Here is a 16,637-nt window from a genome sequence, read left to right on the forward strand (position 1 = left end):
TTATAAGGATATCAGTCATATTGTGTTAGGTACTGCCTTGGTGACCTCATTTTAACTTAATTGCTTCTTTAAAGACCCTACCTGGGAATTCTCTGATGGTCCAGTGGTTAGGACTCCTCCAGGGGCCTGGGTTCAATCCGTGATCAAGGAACTAAGATCCCACAAGCCGTGTGGCATGGCCAAAAAGAAAGAAAGAAAAAAAAAAAAAGACAATAAAGACCTACCTCCAAATGCAGTGATATTCTGAAATACTAGGGAGTTAGGACTTCATCATATGCATTTGGGAGCAACACAATTTAACCCATAGCACTGTTGTTCTAAGGGTTTTGTTGTTGCTGTTTCCAGTTTAAACATCGGCTTGCTTTCTTATTTGCTTGTTATTTGGGTTGAAGTTTTCACTTTGATCAAAAACAACTGCCAGGCCACTGGTTTGCAGCTTCAGGTCTTACCTAAAGACAATATTTAAACTATCTTTTCAAACACGGAAAGGTTCAGTGGCTTTGCTGCTAACTCCCAATTAAAGTAATAAATCAGATATTGAGCGGTCCAAGGGGCTGGGGTATGCACACCTTTGAAAATGATTGGCCATGTCTCTGCTGTGCTTCTCTGGGGAAATAACAGCCTGAAGTGACTGGTCGCAGGAGTGCCCCTTGAAGGCCAGCTTGAGCGCAGTTGACTGTAAGAGCTGACTGTTTCAGCCATTGCTGGAATCATTTATCTTTTGGTTTTCTTTTTTTCCTTCCCCTCTCTCTTCATTTATAGGAAAGCCCGGTCCTGATGGTGATTTGGGGTCTAAAGGAATCAAAGGTTTCCCTGGCTCTCCAGGAATAAAAGGCCCTCCAGGTTCCATTTTTGTACTTTGTCTAGTTCCCTTTTGTGAGGGAAGCATATTTTCTTCTGAGGCTGGAATCTCTGTCTACCGGTACCTCTGACCCATGACTGCTCCTTAGAAGGTAGCTCCCAGTTACCCAGTCTTCAGACGACAATGCAGAAAAGTGAGGTTAGGTATTATACGGATCTAATTCAAAGATCAGCTGATCTACACGTTCCAAAGTGAAAAATCCTCATGGTAGCACTAACCTGTCCATGGTTTTCACTGTGAATTTAGCTTCATATAGCTTCAGTTCTGAAAAATGAACACATTTTGCAGAATTCCACACATCTGGGGTTCACATTAGGCCACTGATAGGAAGTAAGTCCTCTCTTTGAATGGCTTTTTTTTTCCAGGCCCTCCAGGATTCCCAGGAAATCCTGGACCAGCGGGTGAGAGAGGTAATCAAGGACGTGATGGAATTCCTGGTCCAGCTGGAGAAAAAGGAGAAACAGGTACCGCTTGCTCATCATTTTGGATACACTAGTTTTCTTTTTCGTAGAATAATTAGTGTCACTGTAATCCTTCATGGCTCTAGAAATTCTTCCCTGACGGAACTGATGATATTTAATGTGTTCTGGGTATGTGATAATTCTTTCTGTAACCAAAGTGAAATTGACCAAGTGGAATAAATTTTATATACATTGGTCAGTTTCACAATTTATATATATAAATACATATACATTTTTATATGTATATATAAATTAACTGTATGTATAGAATATTAAAATGCCAAAATTTTCTCTTTCAGGTTTGCTGGGAGCACTTCCAGGCCCAAGAGGGAAACCTGGTCCTCAAGGTGAGCAGTTCTTCCTTCCTGAACCTGGTGATATACATTTTCAAGGATAGAATCTAATTTAATATGCCTGATAGATAAAATAAACTTAGCATACTGAATTAAAGAAGTCCCAGTGGTAATATAGCATATGTATATTCTTAGTGTTCAAGTAAAAATGCTTCATTATTACCATCACCACGAAATGAACAAACTAAACACTGTGATCCAGTTTTGGAATTTCCTTCCATGAAGGTCTTTAAACATGAAAAAGACTTCTGTATTTGCTTCGATGTTGTTAGCATGGTTTAAACGTATCACCTCCTAAAAAGTTGGAGGTGGAATTGATAGCTTCTCAAGGAGTTTCCTCTCCCTGCTGTTCTGAGATGCAGTAATAACACTAATCCTTTCCCACCTTGTTATCTTCATAGGTCTGATTCCAACCTCCCAGAGCCAGCTTGTGGCTCGGGTTACTGTTTATTCAGGGATTCCCGGTAACTCTCTCAGCGTCTCAGACACGGCAACTTACTGAATATGTCATTCAAAGAATATACAGGTTTTTGTTTGACAGACTGCCAGTCTGGATTTCTCATGCCAGTGTTTCATAAGATAAGCAGCTTCTTTTAACTTTTTGCATTTTGTATAGAAACCTGCCAGAAGAAATACTAGATTGTTTTTACCTTTTATTGACCCTTCTCAGCCGTAGGTCCTGTAGGTAGGAGTATTTTATTAGCAAAGATTCCTAAGCCCAGTGACGGCCTCTGGTTATTGATGCTCAAAAGAACCAGCAAAGAGTAGCCTGATGCTACAGAGAAACCCCACGGGGCAGGAACTGCTCTGACCTCCCAGCTCAACGTGAAAGTAGACAAGAGCCGTTCTTTCCTGTTTCTGGATGATGCGATAGTCGTTTTGGTTGAGCTCAATGTCTGCACGTCTCTCAGACCCTTCCCTCCCTCGTGAACATAAAGGCTTTTCATAACCTAGTTTTAGAATTATGGTCAAAAGGGGAGTTTCCGTTCATTTTCCTAGGCTAAGCTCACAGTTTAACCATGTGTAATGAGGACACTTTAGCATTTAATTGGAAATAAAATTTGATACCAAACGATCAAATCTTAAATTAAAAGCCTTTAAAAACAACAAATAGCCTAACTATGAAAGCAAATGATTATGCACCTCAGTCCCTCTAGGATAAATAAATATGGAGACGAGGTCATTGATACTTGGAAGGTATGAATCCTTTTAATTAGTTTTAATTCTCCCAAATCCCAAAAAGAAATCATATTGTAAAACAAGGAAGCATCTTCATGGACATGGAATATACAACTCAAGACAGCATCCTGGTGCCTCAGACCATTGCCAGACCCTGTCGTACAATTACAGCATTTCAGAGCTTGAAGAGAGCTGAAATCATCTAAATACTTTCTTTTAAAAGTATAAATTGCAGGCATAAAAAAAGCTAAAGAACATGATAGACAAAGGGCTAGATATTCAATAGTCATCAATTTTATTTTCATCATCCCCCTAAGCCTTCCCTGCATAAAGCCCTTTCCTGTGCCACCAGCCCCCTCCTCACTTGTCCTTCTTCCTTTCTTCTGTCTCCCATTTTCATGCCATTTACCACTTCTAGAATAACACAAAGATGGGAGAGAAGAGGGAGAGATTATTTTCAATTCAAGCAACATCTTCCATTTATGAATGTCAAAGCACAATTTCTTGAAAGTTCTCTGGGATGAAAAATATTAGTATTAAGTTGTGACCTTTTGCAGGGTCTTCTCTGGTAAATCCAAACCTCTCGCCACATTTGTCCCTTCCAGACTAGTGTTTGTGTTATGGGGGAGAATCAGAGGACAGAATGGGGATGGCAACTTTGTCGTTCCTTTTTCTGGGTTTGTCTGGGCAACACTTTAAATGCACAAACCAGCCATGAAGTTTAGCTTTTTTTTTTTTAATGTATGTATGTATTTATTTATTTACTTTTGGCTGCTTGGGTCTTTGTTGCTGCGGGCGGGCTTTCTCTAGTTGCAGCGAGCGGGGACTACTCTTCGTTGTGGTGCGTGGGCTTCTCATGCGGTGGCTTCTCTTGTTGCAGAGCTCTAGGCGCGCGAGCTTCAGTAGTTGTGGCTTGCAGGCTTGGGATTAGTTGCTCCGCAGCATGTGGGATCTCCCCGGACCAGGGCTCGAACCCTTGTCCCCTGCATCAGCAGGTGGATTCTTAACCACTGTGACACCAGGGAAGTCCCGAAGTTTAGCTTTTTAGTGCTCTATTGAATTATCAGTGATTGAATAATATCATTGTAATTAAATATCACCAGATAATAATGATTATGGCTTACATGGACAGAGTAGTTTAAAGGTTACACCATGCTTTTCCATCTGTATATTCTCTCACTTGATATTTAAAAAACTGAGTTAAGTCAGATATCACCTTCATTTTTTATTTTTTTTAATTTTTATTATTATTTTTTTTTTGGCTGTGCTGGGTCTTCGTTTCTCTGCGAGGGCTTTCTCTAGTTGTGGCAAGCGGGGACCACTCTTCATCGCGGTGCGCGGGCCTCTCACTATCGCAGCCTCTCCTGTTGCAGAGCACAGGCTCCAAACGCACAGGCTCAGTAGTTGTGGCTCACGGGCCTAGTTGCTCCGCGGCATGTGGGATCCTCCTGGACCAGGGATCAAACCCGTGTCCCCTGCATTGGCAGGCGGATTCTCAACCACTGCGCCACCAGATAAGCCCCCTGGCAGGAGTTCTTTAGACCCAGCCAAGTTGTCAATTACTTGCCGCGCAGTCTTAATTTGGATGTTTGGTGGTCATCTGGGTGGATCTTTTCACGTCCAAAGAGATAGAGCAATAGGAGAATGAGAAAGACTGAGGGGGAAAAGCCTTGGCCTCAGTGCGCTTCTTCACAGCCAGAGAACTGGTCTCTGGCAGATCCTGCAGGTGACGTCAGCTGCCCCTTAACGGGCTACTCGAATCTACGTGGCTCAGGATAAGGCCCAGCCACCCTTCAGAGGGGAGCCATAGCCCAACAGGCGGATCGAGATTATGGCCTTGGAGGCCCCGCACTGGGTGCCAGAAAAGATGCTACAGGAAAGAGAGTGGGGTGCGAGAGGATGGTCACATCCCAAGTCATGTCCGAGTCCCTGGGATGGCCGCCCAGTGTGGGTTCTTGGCTTTGTGCAGGCAAGAATTCAAGAGCAAGACACAGTAAAGTGAAGGAAGGTTTATTCAGGGAGATACACACTCCATAGACAGAGTGTGGGCCATCTTGGAAGGCCAGAGGCCTCACCTTCATTTTTTAAATAAGAAAACGGAGACTTGTAACAGTGAAGAGACTTTATCAGGATCAAACAGCTAAGTGGAGTGAGAATTGAGTCTAGTCTAGACCCAGTCCTTGTAGACCTGTATCTCTTTTGTCAGCCTCTTAAAAAAAATTATCTTGTGAAGCTTAACACCTTTAATCAAAGTGCCTACATTATTAGGGATAATCACAAACTATAACACCACATATAGGGGCATTACAGGAACTTACCAGGCGTTTTTCTTTGCAGGAGCCAAAGGAGACAGGGGAGCCCCAGGCTTGCCGGGCCTCCCTGGCAGGAAAGGGCCAGTGGGAGATGCTGGGCCTCGAGGGCCCATTGGCATGACAGGACCTCAAGGGCCACCAGGCTTTCCTGGTTCAATCATCCCTGGCCAAAAAGGAGATCGAGGTCCACCTGGCAGAAGAGGAAACCCAGGTAGAGGATCTACTTCTAAATACGATGAAAGAGTGAAAGTAACATTTGATGTCTTTCAATCTTCTCGTGACCATCTTGCTTCTTTTCCCCTCTGGTCTCCTCTGGCTTCCCATGCCCACCTGTCCTCACATGGGGTGCAGTAAGGCTGTTGGTGTTGAGGCAGAGGGACCTGTTTGGAAAATTAGTACATACCAAATTAATGAGCCTGGAAGAGAGAGATGCATCCATTCATCAATATTTATTGAGTTCCTACTCTGTATAAGGTACTGGGTTAGACACAGACCCTGCTCTAACAGACCGTCATCAGGGAGAAGCAGTTCCTGCCTTGTGCCAGGCGCTTGGCTGGCATTATCTCATTCACAATCCTGTCACACCCCACGAGGCAAAGTATGTTCGCTGTAACGATAAAGTACAGAGTTTGCTCTTCATTCAAAAGGGTAACTGACAGGAGCTGCAAAGCCCCCTGAGTGGCAATACTGACAGGCTTTTTGTAAATTCAGGTGAGCCTGGTCCCCCTGGACCTAAAGGGGGTCCCGTAGAAGGCATAAAAGGAGACAAGGGATTTATGGGCCAACCTGGCCCAAGAGGTCCGCCTGGAACTGTAGGAGACATGGGGCCACCAGGTCATCCGGTAAGTGTGGAAAATTATTTTGACGTCTTAGATTCTTCTAAATCGATTGCCAGGATCAGATGTAACTGGAGGCAACAAAAATTTCCCACTTGTGATGCTTCTGTGTAGTGCACCCCAAAAAAGATGGAGTCCAGAAGGTTCAAAGAATCTTAAGAGTTGGACAGATTTGGTCTCCAAGAGGCCTCTGAAAGTTTGGTCCATATGGGACCCTTCTCTATGTCATTCCCGACCTTTTCTTGTTTAGACTCTGAACAGTTCCATTCTAGATGACAACATAATTTTTCTCTATTAATATGCTTTCAAAATGATCTTTGCCGGGCTTCCCTGGTGGCGCAGTGGTTGAGAGTCCGTCTGCCGATGCAAGGGACACGGGTTCGTGCCCGGGTCCGGGAAGATCCCACATGCCGCGGAGCGGCTGGGCCCGTGAGCCATGGCCGCTGAGCCTGCGCATCCGGAGCCTGTGCTCCGCAACGGGAGAGGCCACTACAGTGAGAGGCCCGCGTATCGCCAAAAAAAAAAAAAAATTATCTTTGCCATCCCCTAAATGTCTATTTATTTTCTCCCCATGACATACCTTCCAGTATTTGTAAATAACTGCCATTTCCTTCTATTTTCTTTCTCAATAAATACATGGTTTTTTTTTCTCTCAAATTCAGTTTAAGATGTCATCAGCTCTGCCTCTATTCTGAATATATCTTAGTTTGTCAATACCTTAAAAATGCAGCCCCTGGGACAAACACCTTACAGGAGTAAGAACTCAGTACCCCACGGAGTGGCTAGAGGATGGAAGAGTCTCACTATCCTGAACATTCTGTTTTATAATCCAACCTAAACTTCCACATGAGCTGTTTGGCAGCCTCATTACCACACAGTCATCACACATTGAGCTTATAGTCAACGAAAGACCTTGTGCCTTTTCCTCATGAACTGCTACTAAGTTCTCTCCATTACTTTTTTTTTAATTTTTATTTTTGGCTGCGTTGGGTCTTCGTGCTGCACGTGGGCTTTCTCTAGTTGCAGCGAGTGGGGCTACTCTACGCTGCGGTGCACGGGCTTCTCACGGCAGTGGCTTCTCTTGCTGTGGAGCACGGGCCCTAGGCACGCTGGGTTCAGTAGTTGTGGCACGTGGGCTCAGTAGTTGTGGCTCGCGTGCTCTAGAGCACAGGCTCACTTGCTGTGGCTCACGGGCTTAGTTGCTCCACGGCATGTGGGATCTTCCTGGACCAGGGCTGGAACCCGCATCCCCTGCATTGGCAGGTGGATTCTTAACTACTGCGCCACCAGGAAAGCCCTCTCCGTTACTTTTTGTCTTGTCTATTTGTATACTTGCGACATAAGGGCAGAACTTACACATTTACCTTCCTTAGTTATCATCTTGTTCCTTCAGGCTCATGTTTCCAGCCTATTAAAATCTCTCAATTCACAGCATCTCACTCAACACTATGGCACCTTCCCTAGCTTTCTCTTAACAGCATATTTGAAAAACCTGATCCCTCTGTTTACATCAAATTCTTGGAAACTAATGAGGAAATCGGTTATGTCAGAGATGTTCTGTGTTTCCTTGTGATGGGTAATGAGGTTCTTCAGCATGGCTTCTTGTCAGGAAACATGTTACACTCTCTTAAGCTCTCTTGGTATTTGGTTTCCAGAATCTACCTTTTTAAAACTTTTTTTTTAAGTGAGATATTTGCCCAACTCCAGTCTTAGGTACTTCTCATGTTCTCCGTGATTCTTTGAAAGTGGCAAACACTAATCCTATGATCACACTGAAAGTCCTTCCAAGGACACTGGGATGTGGAAAGTCTGGTTTGGAAATGCGATCCCTCTTAAATCCCCTGTGCCTCCAAGGTTAGTCTAGGCGTCTACATTTGCGCTTGAAAGAAAATTCTTCTTGATGGATATCTAAACTGACTCCTTGCCCTTAACCGCTCTCTCCTTGCAGGAAGCAGCTTCTTCTCCACCCTAGGGCAGGGCCTGGCACCAGAGCTTCCTCCCTGGTTATCTTTACCACTGGAGAACAGGCCAGACTTCAGAAGCCTGAGACTCCTTGATCACATGGTTGTTTTCTCTCTCTCCTTTTTTTTTTTTTTTTTTTTTTGTGGTACGTGGGCCTCTCACTGCTGTGGCGTCTCCCGTTGCGGAGCACAGGCTCCGGACGCGCAGGCTCAGCGGCCATGGCTCACGGGCCCAGCCGCTCCGCGGCATGTGGGATCCTCCCGGACCTGGGCACGAACCCGCGTCCCCTGCATCGGCAGGCGGACTCTCAACCACTGTGCCACCAGGGAAGCCCTCTCTCTCCTTTTTTAACCTCACACCACCTTATCTAAGAAATAGGACTGTTCTTTCTTTCATCTTCTAGCTCCAAAGACAGCAGGCTGAAAGACCAGTTTTGTTATTGTCGGCATTTTCCATGACCTTCAATTCATTGTTTTCAAGTAATAGCATTCTGTCTCATTCATATGGACAGTATAAGAGTAGATGCAATATACATTCTGACATAGAACTCTTTTCGGAAGCCCTGTTTCCTCCCCGCTCCTCCGATGGCCTTGCTTGAGCATCTTGCTTGAGGTTCAGCAATTAGTCTGAACCTCATAAGGAGGGAGCATCTCTGCCCGGTCAGACCACTGCATCTTTGCCAAACATGCATGTCAAAACTCCCCTGTCAACCCCTTCATGCTCCCATCCCTGGAACCTTTACTTCTGTCACTCTGACCAGAGTAAGTTATAACCCTGATGGCTTAGTTAGAATGATGGTGGGTGCTACAATTCAACAGCAACTCTGTTGCCTTTGCAAGAATTACAAATACAAATTATAATTTTCATCCTGGCAATCTGGTACCTATTCTTCCTGAAAGATCTTCAAATACTGGGCAGTTCACTTTAGAATCCAGAATATCCAATTGTATCCAATACTCACACCGACACACTTTAACAGGAGAAGTTATGTTGGCTCTTGGGCTTAAGGGTAGTTTTTACTTCTTTCTTATTGAAAATGACAGTCATAAGGTGAGGTAGGTGGCACAGGAGTTACAGGAGGTGAAATACTGGATTGGAATGTAAAAATGATGTCTGACAACTTTAACTCATTCTGACCCAACATAGTATTATATCCTATATGCTTTAAAAAAAAACAAACTGTAGTGAGTACTGTGATTTTAAAAATATGTCTGTTGTTCTGCTCTTTCTTATTTAAAATATAGGGAGTACCAGGTGCCCCAGGTCTGCCAGGGGTCAGAGGTGATCCTGGATTCTATGGATTTCCGGGCATGAAAGGTACTGTTTTTGTGCACTACTCTTTGGATGCAAAGACAATGACCATGATTCATATTTTAGGGTACACAAATGTTTACTGAACCCCTACGGTCACCACAGACAGTTGGGATACAAATAGGACCTCAGTATGAACGAAGAAGGAAGACTTCACCAGCACACAACCCCAGGGGCCTTAAAAATTAAACCATACCTTAAGGATGGAAACTATAGAAAAACTCAAAACAGGAACAGTTTAAAGTGGTTACCTTTGAGAGTACTGATGTGTGTCGGGCTGGGGGATAAGGGACTACGTCAGCAGCAACAGTATTGCTTTGAATGGTTTATTTTGCTTTGTATATGTGTGATAATTTTAAGAAGCTGAAAATCTAAAAGAATATTCACCAAGCTGATAATGGGGGAGGGTAAGTAAATTTTTATATGCAGATTCAAGCACTTGTTTTTTTATGGGGCACATGTATTATGTTTTTAATCAGAGAAGACATGTAATTTGGAGATTTTAAGTTTAAAATGTTCATACACATAAATTTAAACTTCAGGTTTCAGAAAATAATTCTCAAATCTTCCATAAGGGTGCTATGACCTCAAATGACATTTTGAATATTGGATGTGTTGTCTTAGCTGGTTAAATCCACTGCTATTGTTTTGTGTGTGCAGGGAATCTATTATCGTAGACTAAATAGATGCTACACAAGAATTTCAACCAAAGTGAAGAAAACCATGTTTCTGTGAAAGACAAACTTTTCCAGATCTGAGGGAGGACAAGCTGGAGTTTAAAGAGAGCCTTTTCAATGCTTTCAACCACTGGCTCTTCAAGGAGCAAAATAGCAAAGAAGAAATCAAAGCAAGTGATTTTGAGGAGTCTCCCTAGACACTGGGTTGGTGAACACTGTCAGACAGCCTGGGGAGAAGGTGTGCACCTGCCACTGCCCCGAGTCTCAGAACAGGAGCAGCTAAGACTTGAAAACTTATAGAAAGGCCCTACTAAAGAAAAAAATATTCTGGTGAAATATTTACAGGTATATAGAGGGAAGATTCGTAAAATCAGTTCTTTGGAATATGTTCCATGAAACACATTCAATTAGTCTCTTAGATTCCAGAATAAGACTGTCATCTGGCACTACCTATGAGTTTGCAGTTCTTTATGTGGAAATTTTTAATCCCCAAAGGGAAAAATACTTGGGCCTCTTCTGGTAGATGTAAGCAAATGTTAACACTATCCTCAAGTTCTGATATCCAGTGGATAATTTATAGTGTAGTTGCCAGTTACCTTTGGGTAATATAATTGTTTTATTATATTTCTGCTATGAATATCATGTTTAGTATTAAGTTCTTTCTAAGTAATCAGATGTAATGTCTACATTTTGTCAAGATTTTTTAAAAGAGAATATTTCTCCCAATCGATGGTTCTTGGTAACATTTCATTCATGTCAAAGACTGTTTGGGAGAGAAATCTTACCACTTTCATAGTTTACGTCAAAGTAGATATTCCATATGAGCTCATGAGAGTTTCTGACATAACTAACTTTGGGCTACTAGTAAAGCTAGAGTAATAAGCTGATAAAGTAGATAACTATTGACAACAAATATAATTCACTAGGAAGTGCTAAAATAGGTTTTAATGTCACTTCATATTTTACCTTAAATATTAAATTGAATAGGTTTCTGAACTTAAAAAGAACTCTTAGGAATCCTTCCCCTTCAATGCTAAAATACTAGTTCTTAATGCCTACTTCTAGAATATATTTTTAATAGACATTAAACATGGCTACATGGCTAATTGGGTCCAAATGAAATTCCACAACCCACACAAATATAACTAAGTTGCAGCCATTGTCACAGAACTCATGACCTCCGGTCATAACTGCCATTATCTAGAGTCGACCATCAACCTAAAGAGCTAGGAAACCCATTGTTCTATGTGGAGTCACATTGCCTTTTTATTTTTATTAAGGGGAGAAGGGTAATTCAGGATTTCTGGGACCAAGTGGACCTCCAGGGCGAATTGGGCCAAAAGGACCACCTGGTAAATATGATTTCTTTAGTATTGCTGTCCATGAAGAAACAGTAACTCATCAGGAAAGCCATCATCTTCTTATATGTTCATGTCAATAGGTGTACGTGGAGACCCTGGCACAGTGAAGATCATCTCCCTTCCAGGAAGCCCAGGCCCACCTGGCCCAGCTGGAGAACCAGGGATGCAAGGAGAACCTGGGCCCCCGGGGCTACCGGGAAACCCAGGTGTGGAACTGGCAGCATTGACTGGGACCACTAGGAAGCAGTTGAACCAAAATACCTGTAAAGAGCTTTGGAAACAAATGATACAACTTCTCAGAAAATGTTACACATTACAGTGTTTTTAATAATCAGCTTTAGCATTGAGCTCATTTTACTCTTGACCAGCAAGTAAAACTCCTTTTGAGTCTATTGAAAACTGTTGTGTATAGTATAAACTTGAACAAATACACTTTAGGAAACTCAGGATTTTTTTGGTTAAGGTAAAAGTATGAAGTCTATCTTCTCTGACAACTGTCATTCTTAGAGTTCTGACTATTTATAAGTGATTGCCCAAATAAACCTGAGTTTCAGGTATTTATACTTTTCTAACAGTTTGTACAGTACTTGGAAGAGTAGTAAATGCAAATGTATGCTTAATATTATGAAATCTTTTCAAAATATTGGTTCATGGAAATTGACTAACCCTTTTTTATAGTCTTAGCATATTGTAATAGACTTCTGAACGGAATTGTTGTGTTCTACGTTTGCCTGAATCACCTGGGAGATAAGAGAGAGACGATTTATTACTTTGATCAATACAAGGGCATAGTGAATTCTGGAGTGACATAAATCAAAATGGTAGCACAATTTTAAACTGCTGTATTTCATATACTCCTAGTTCACTTTTCAGGGTTTTTTTTTTTCCCCCTGGGAAGTAGAGTGTAACATGTTGGATGACCAACTGTCCCAGTTTGCCCAGTCTGTTCTCTTTGCAAGACTTTTATTGCTGAAACTGTAGAAGTCTTGGGTAAACTGGGATGGTCGGCCACCCTGCATTTTTTTCTATATGATCCATTCAATACAATGTTGTTTTTTTTTGCCTAGGACCCTGTGGGCCAAGAGGTAAACCAGGCAAGGATGGACTACCAGGAACCCCTGGACCAATTGGAGAAAAAGGCAACAAAGGTTGTAAAGGAGAACAAGGTAAACAAACAGCTGGCTGTTCTCCTTCACTGAAGGAGATCTATTACCCATATATATACAGAGAAAGGAGCCTTGTTCAAATTTGTGACTATAAGATCTAGATCAAGATCTAGATCTAGATCTTTCAATTTGTGTTGTGCAGATTAGACGAAAAGCGGGGGCAAAATGTTCTTTCGGAAGAAGACAGAAAATCAAGAGTTACTGGAATAAACCATTCTTCCTATCTGTTAACTGGACAAATGTACTTCAAATTTTTAACCTGAGGACACACAGGCCTAATGAAACACCAGTTCTATTTTCAGAAAAGCAGATACTGTGTACTTAGTTGATAATATCTACTTGTGAGAGTAGCACCTAAGTACATAGCTGGAAAAACATTACCTTGATATGAACAGAAGAGCAACTTAGTATCCCTATTTAGGAAAGCTGTCTTTTAACTTTGCCATTCTTGAATACTAACTCAACAACTCATGTGCGTGTCCCAAAAGGGGGCCTCTTTAACTACTTTAGTCTGAACATAAACTTATATGTGTCAATTTGATATGCCCGGATCAAAACCTACCTTCTGCAAAAGTTTCAAAAGCACCTTTCTAGAAAATACCCAGCTCTCCAAATCTTATTTTTTAGGATTGCTGACTTTGTTAAAGTAAGAGAAAACTCTAAATGTGATTTCGAATTCATTGACATATGCCCAGATCTACTATAATACAACTGTAAAGACTAGAGATTTGTCTTTAAATATGCTAACTAATAATATTAATTGTAATATTAACTGCATAATCACTCATGACTTAGAATTGTCCTGAGTGCTTTAAAACATTATTAATCATTCGACTTTCCTTAAAAATGTGTTTTTCAAAATGGTAAAAAATAAAACTCTTATTAATAATCCCATAAATTGAAAAACTTTACTGACCAAGTCTGGGTTACAGAATGGGGCCAAAGCAAGAGCAAGGCTACAACAACACAAACTGTGCTGAGAATTATTCACAAGTAGACAGAGTTTGTCTTGAGGTCAGGCACCACAGGGCAATACGAAGATGAAAACGTGATCTCAAAAGACTCATCATCAGATATACACAAATATCTATCGTAAGAGGCATTTGTAATAAAATAGTCAACATTTAAGAATATTCTTTGGCCATTTTATAAACCATTATTCTTTAGGACTCCTTTCTGTATTTGAGGCTTAATCAATATATATAAACATTTAAATTCTTATTTTGGAAAGACAAGTTTGAGGTTTCATTTGTGTTGCAACGTGTTTAATGTGTTTTTTAAAGGACCGCCTGGATCCGATGGCCTGCCGGGCTTGAAGGGGAAACCTGGAGACACTGGACCACCTGCAAGGGGGACAACGATGAGGGGCTTTGTCTTCACCCGGCACAGCCAGACCACGGCGATTCCCTCCTGTCCAGAAGGGACAGAACCACTCTATAGTGGGTTTTCTCTTCTCTTTGTACAAGGAAATGAACAAGCCCATGGACAGGACCTGGGTAATGCCCTCATTCTCATTTCTAGCTACTTTGTTCCACATGCAGACTCTACATTTTTATGGCATGGGGTACTTCCCTCTGAAGTTAAGTATAAACAACCTGAGTATCTCACAGCACTTTTTAAAGAGAGTAAATAGGATGTTGGCCTGTCTAATATTCATTCCAGAATGTTAGCTCTAGAAGGAGCCTGGCTCATGAATGTCAATCTAGCTCATCCTGTGCAACGCAAAGACTTTTCACTAAAATACCTGTCTGCTTTTTAATCTTCAAAGTAACATCTTTTCTAAAGATTTGTCTGGTTATTGGCTAGCATATACATATGAAGAACTGGGAATACTTTGAAGCAGACATTTTTCCAAGCAACCTCTGCTAGTCCTTAAATTCTAGACTGATTAGAAACGGCCACAGGAAGTGTTAAAGGTGGAAGAACGAAGGAGGATTTCTTTCCCTATTGGATCTTTAATTTCTACCAGTATTAAAACTTTTCAATCACACATTTTGTAAATAGCTCTTTTGTGTTGTCCTTCTCCAGTTTTTGCCATAGGTTGTGTTTTAATTAGCCTCTGTCTAGTAATGATAATCAAAATAATTTGAACTTACTGACGGTGACACCCAGTCTGATGTTTTATTAGGAACTCTTGGGAGCTGCCTGCAGAGATTTACTACGATGCCATTCTTATTCTGCAATATCAATGACGTATGTAATTTCGCATCTCGAAACGATTATTCATACTGGCTGTCAACACCAGCTCTGATGCCAGTGGACATGGCTCCAATTACTGGCCGGGCCCTGGAGCCTTATATTAGCAGGTAAAATCCCAATCCCTTAGTTTCGTGATGGGAGCAGTTGAATCACTTCGTTTGTAATGGAATGTAAGGCAGCACGTCATGGTGCAGAAAGTGGAGATGCTGCCACCTTCTTTGTTCCGTGTTACAGATGCACTGTCTGTGAAGGTCCTGCGATTGCCGTAGCTGTTCACAGCCAAACTACTGATATCCCCTCATGTCCTCCTGGCTGGATTTCTCTCTGGAAAGGATTTTCTTTCATCATGGTAAGGAGAAAAGGAACAGTAAATTCATAGTAAAGATAATCTGTGGAATCTTACATTGGGCTGGATGAGACGTGGCCCCAGGAATATTGCTTGACATCAATATGCACAATGTGCTGTGGATATTTGCTTGAAAATCTGCAAATATACTTTTTTTTACTTCAAGTAAGTTGTTCTTTGGTAAATAATGGAGCATTTTAAAAAATAGACTTCTCAGAAAGAGACTACCCACAAATTCTAAGTAAGACATTTAAGTGAAGAGTAGCTACCATATTGGTAATAGAATGCCTTTTTTAAAAAATGTGGCAGCTGTTTTATATATCCTCCAAAAGCCTTCTGAAAACCCTGCAAGGTAGTTTCTATCATCTACAGTTTTACAAGTAAGAATGAAGTCAAGAAATTTCCTCAGGGCCTCACAACTAGTAAGTGGTAAGACTGGGATTTGAATCTGAGCCTGTCTGCTCCAAAATCTTTGTGCCTTATACTGTGACCCGTTGAACTTTGAACAGCCTTTTAAAGGCTGTTTCTTTTAGTTCCCATCTTCATAGGATTTAAAGAAAAATTCCTGAGATGTAAGTACTAAGTGAAGAAATCTAGGGATTAACATTTGTGATTCTGATACCTGCACAAACGTGGCTAGTGGTCATTCATATTCTGTGTAGCATCATTTATGATATACTCTTCCCCCTTCTTTACTCACAGACGTCCATTCATTCAATCATTAATTCAACAAATATTTATTTAACACCTACTATATGCCTTGACCATTCTAGGTACTAAGGATACTGGCAGCGAACCAAAGTTCCTGCTCTCATGGAGCTTATATCCTAGTGATAGACATATAAACAAGAAGACAAAATAACAATAATAGTAATGAGTTCAGGCGGTGAACAGTCCTAGGAAGGAAATAAGGCAAGATAAGGGGAGAGACTGATAGGGATGAAGTCGAGGAAATCTTTTTGGAGGTTATATTTAAGCGGACTCCTGAATGACAAGGAAGAACCAGTCAGACCTGGGGAAAAGAGCATTCCAGGCAAAATAAATAGCTTTTATTTTATTTTTGATGACTATCCTTCAAGTTGGAAGGTAGCTGGAGTGTTAGTAAATTTGGGTAAAGAAGCACAAGAGGTTTAATTCATCCTTCTGGGTTTTTTTCTTACTGTCTTCTATTACAACAAAGAACATTTTCGAGCATGGAAAATGTGAGCAGTATGCAAAGAATTCTTATTTGGATACTTTTATTATGATAGTTCACAAGTGCAGGTTCAGAGGGCGCTGGGCAGGCACTGGCATCCCCTGGCTCCTGCTTAGAAGAATTCCGAGCCAGTCCATTTATAGAATGTCATGGAAGAGGAACATGCAACTACTATTCAAATTCCTACAGTTTCTGGTTGGCTTCATTAGACCCCAGAAGAATGTTCAGGTAACTATTCACAGTCACGTTTAATGTGATGACTCAATTGCATAACGATTCAAAGCTTGCCTATGTTAGATTTTCATGCCCTGTGTGTTGACGTACTCACATCTAAAACATCTCCCCATGCCAATAAAATCCTGTTTAGCCTGTTGAGCCAATAAAATCCAGTTTACAAGTGGTCTAGAGTCAACAGGT

At 41.5% G+C, this 16,637-nt stretch overlaps 1 protein-coding gene across 6 annotated transcripts in view; it reads left to right on the top strand.

Annotated features, from left to right (window-relative positions):
* Nucleotides 1-16,637, top strand: part of COL4A3 (collagen type IV alpha 3 chain) — a 133,628-nt gene that overhangs the window by 114,270 nt on the left and 2,721 nt on the right. For all 6 annotated transcript variants that reach the window (XM_079925423.1, XM_079925426.1, XM_079925428.1 and 3 more), the window contains 13 exons: nt 763-843; nt 1,228-1,326; nt 1,623-1,670; nt 5,193-5,378; nt 5,879-6,009; nt 9,210-9,282; nt 11,234-11,305; nt 11,395-11,520; nt 12,382-12,480; nt 13,764-13,976; nt 14,609-14,786; nt 14,914-15,028; nt 16,276-16,448. In XM_079925423.1, coding sequence (XP_079781549.1) covers nt 763-843; nt 1,228-1,326; nt 1,623-1,670; nt 5,193-5,378; nt 5,879-6,009; nt 9,210-9,282; nt 11,234-11,305; nt 11,395-11,520; nt 12,382-12,480; nt 13,764-13,976; nt 14,609-14,786; nt 14,914-15,028; nt 16,276-16,448 — 1,594 coding nt within the window. The remainder of the gene's footprint in view (nt 1-762; nt 844-1,227; nt 1,327-1,622; nt 1,671-5,192; nt 5,379-5,878; nt 6,010-9,209; nt 9,283-11,233; nt 11,306-11,394; nt 11,521-12,381; nt 12,481-13,763; nt 13,977-14,608; nt 14,787-14,913; nt 15,029-16,275; nt 16,449-16,637) is intronic.

This window comes from Stenella coeruleoalba, assembly GCF_951394435.1.
Source record: "Stenella coeruleoalba genome assembly, chromosome: 6".
Classification (NCBI taxonomy): Eukaryota; Metazoa; Chordata; class Mammalia; order Artiodactyla; family Delphinidae; genus Stenella; species Stenella coeruleoalba.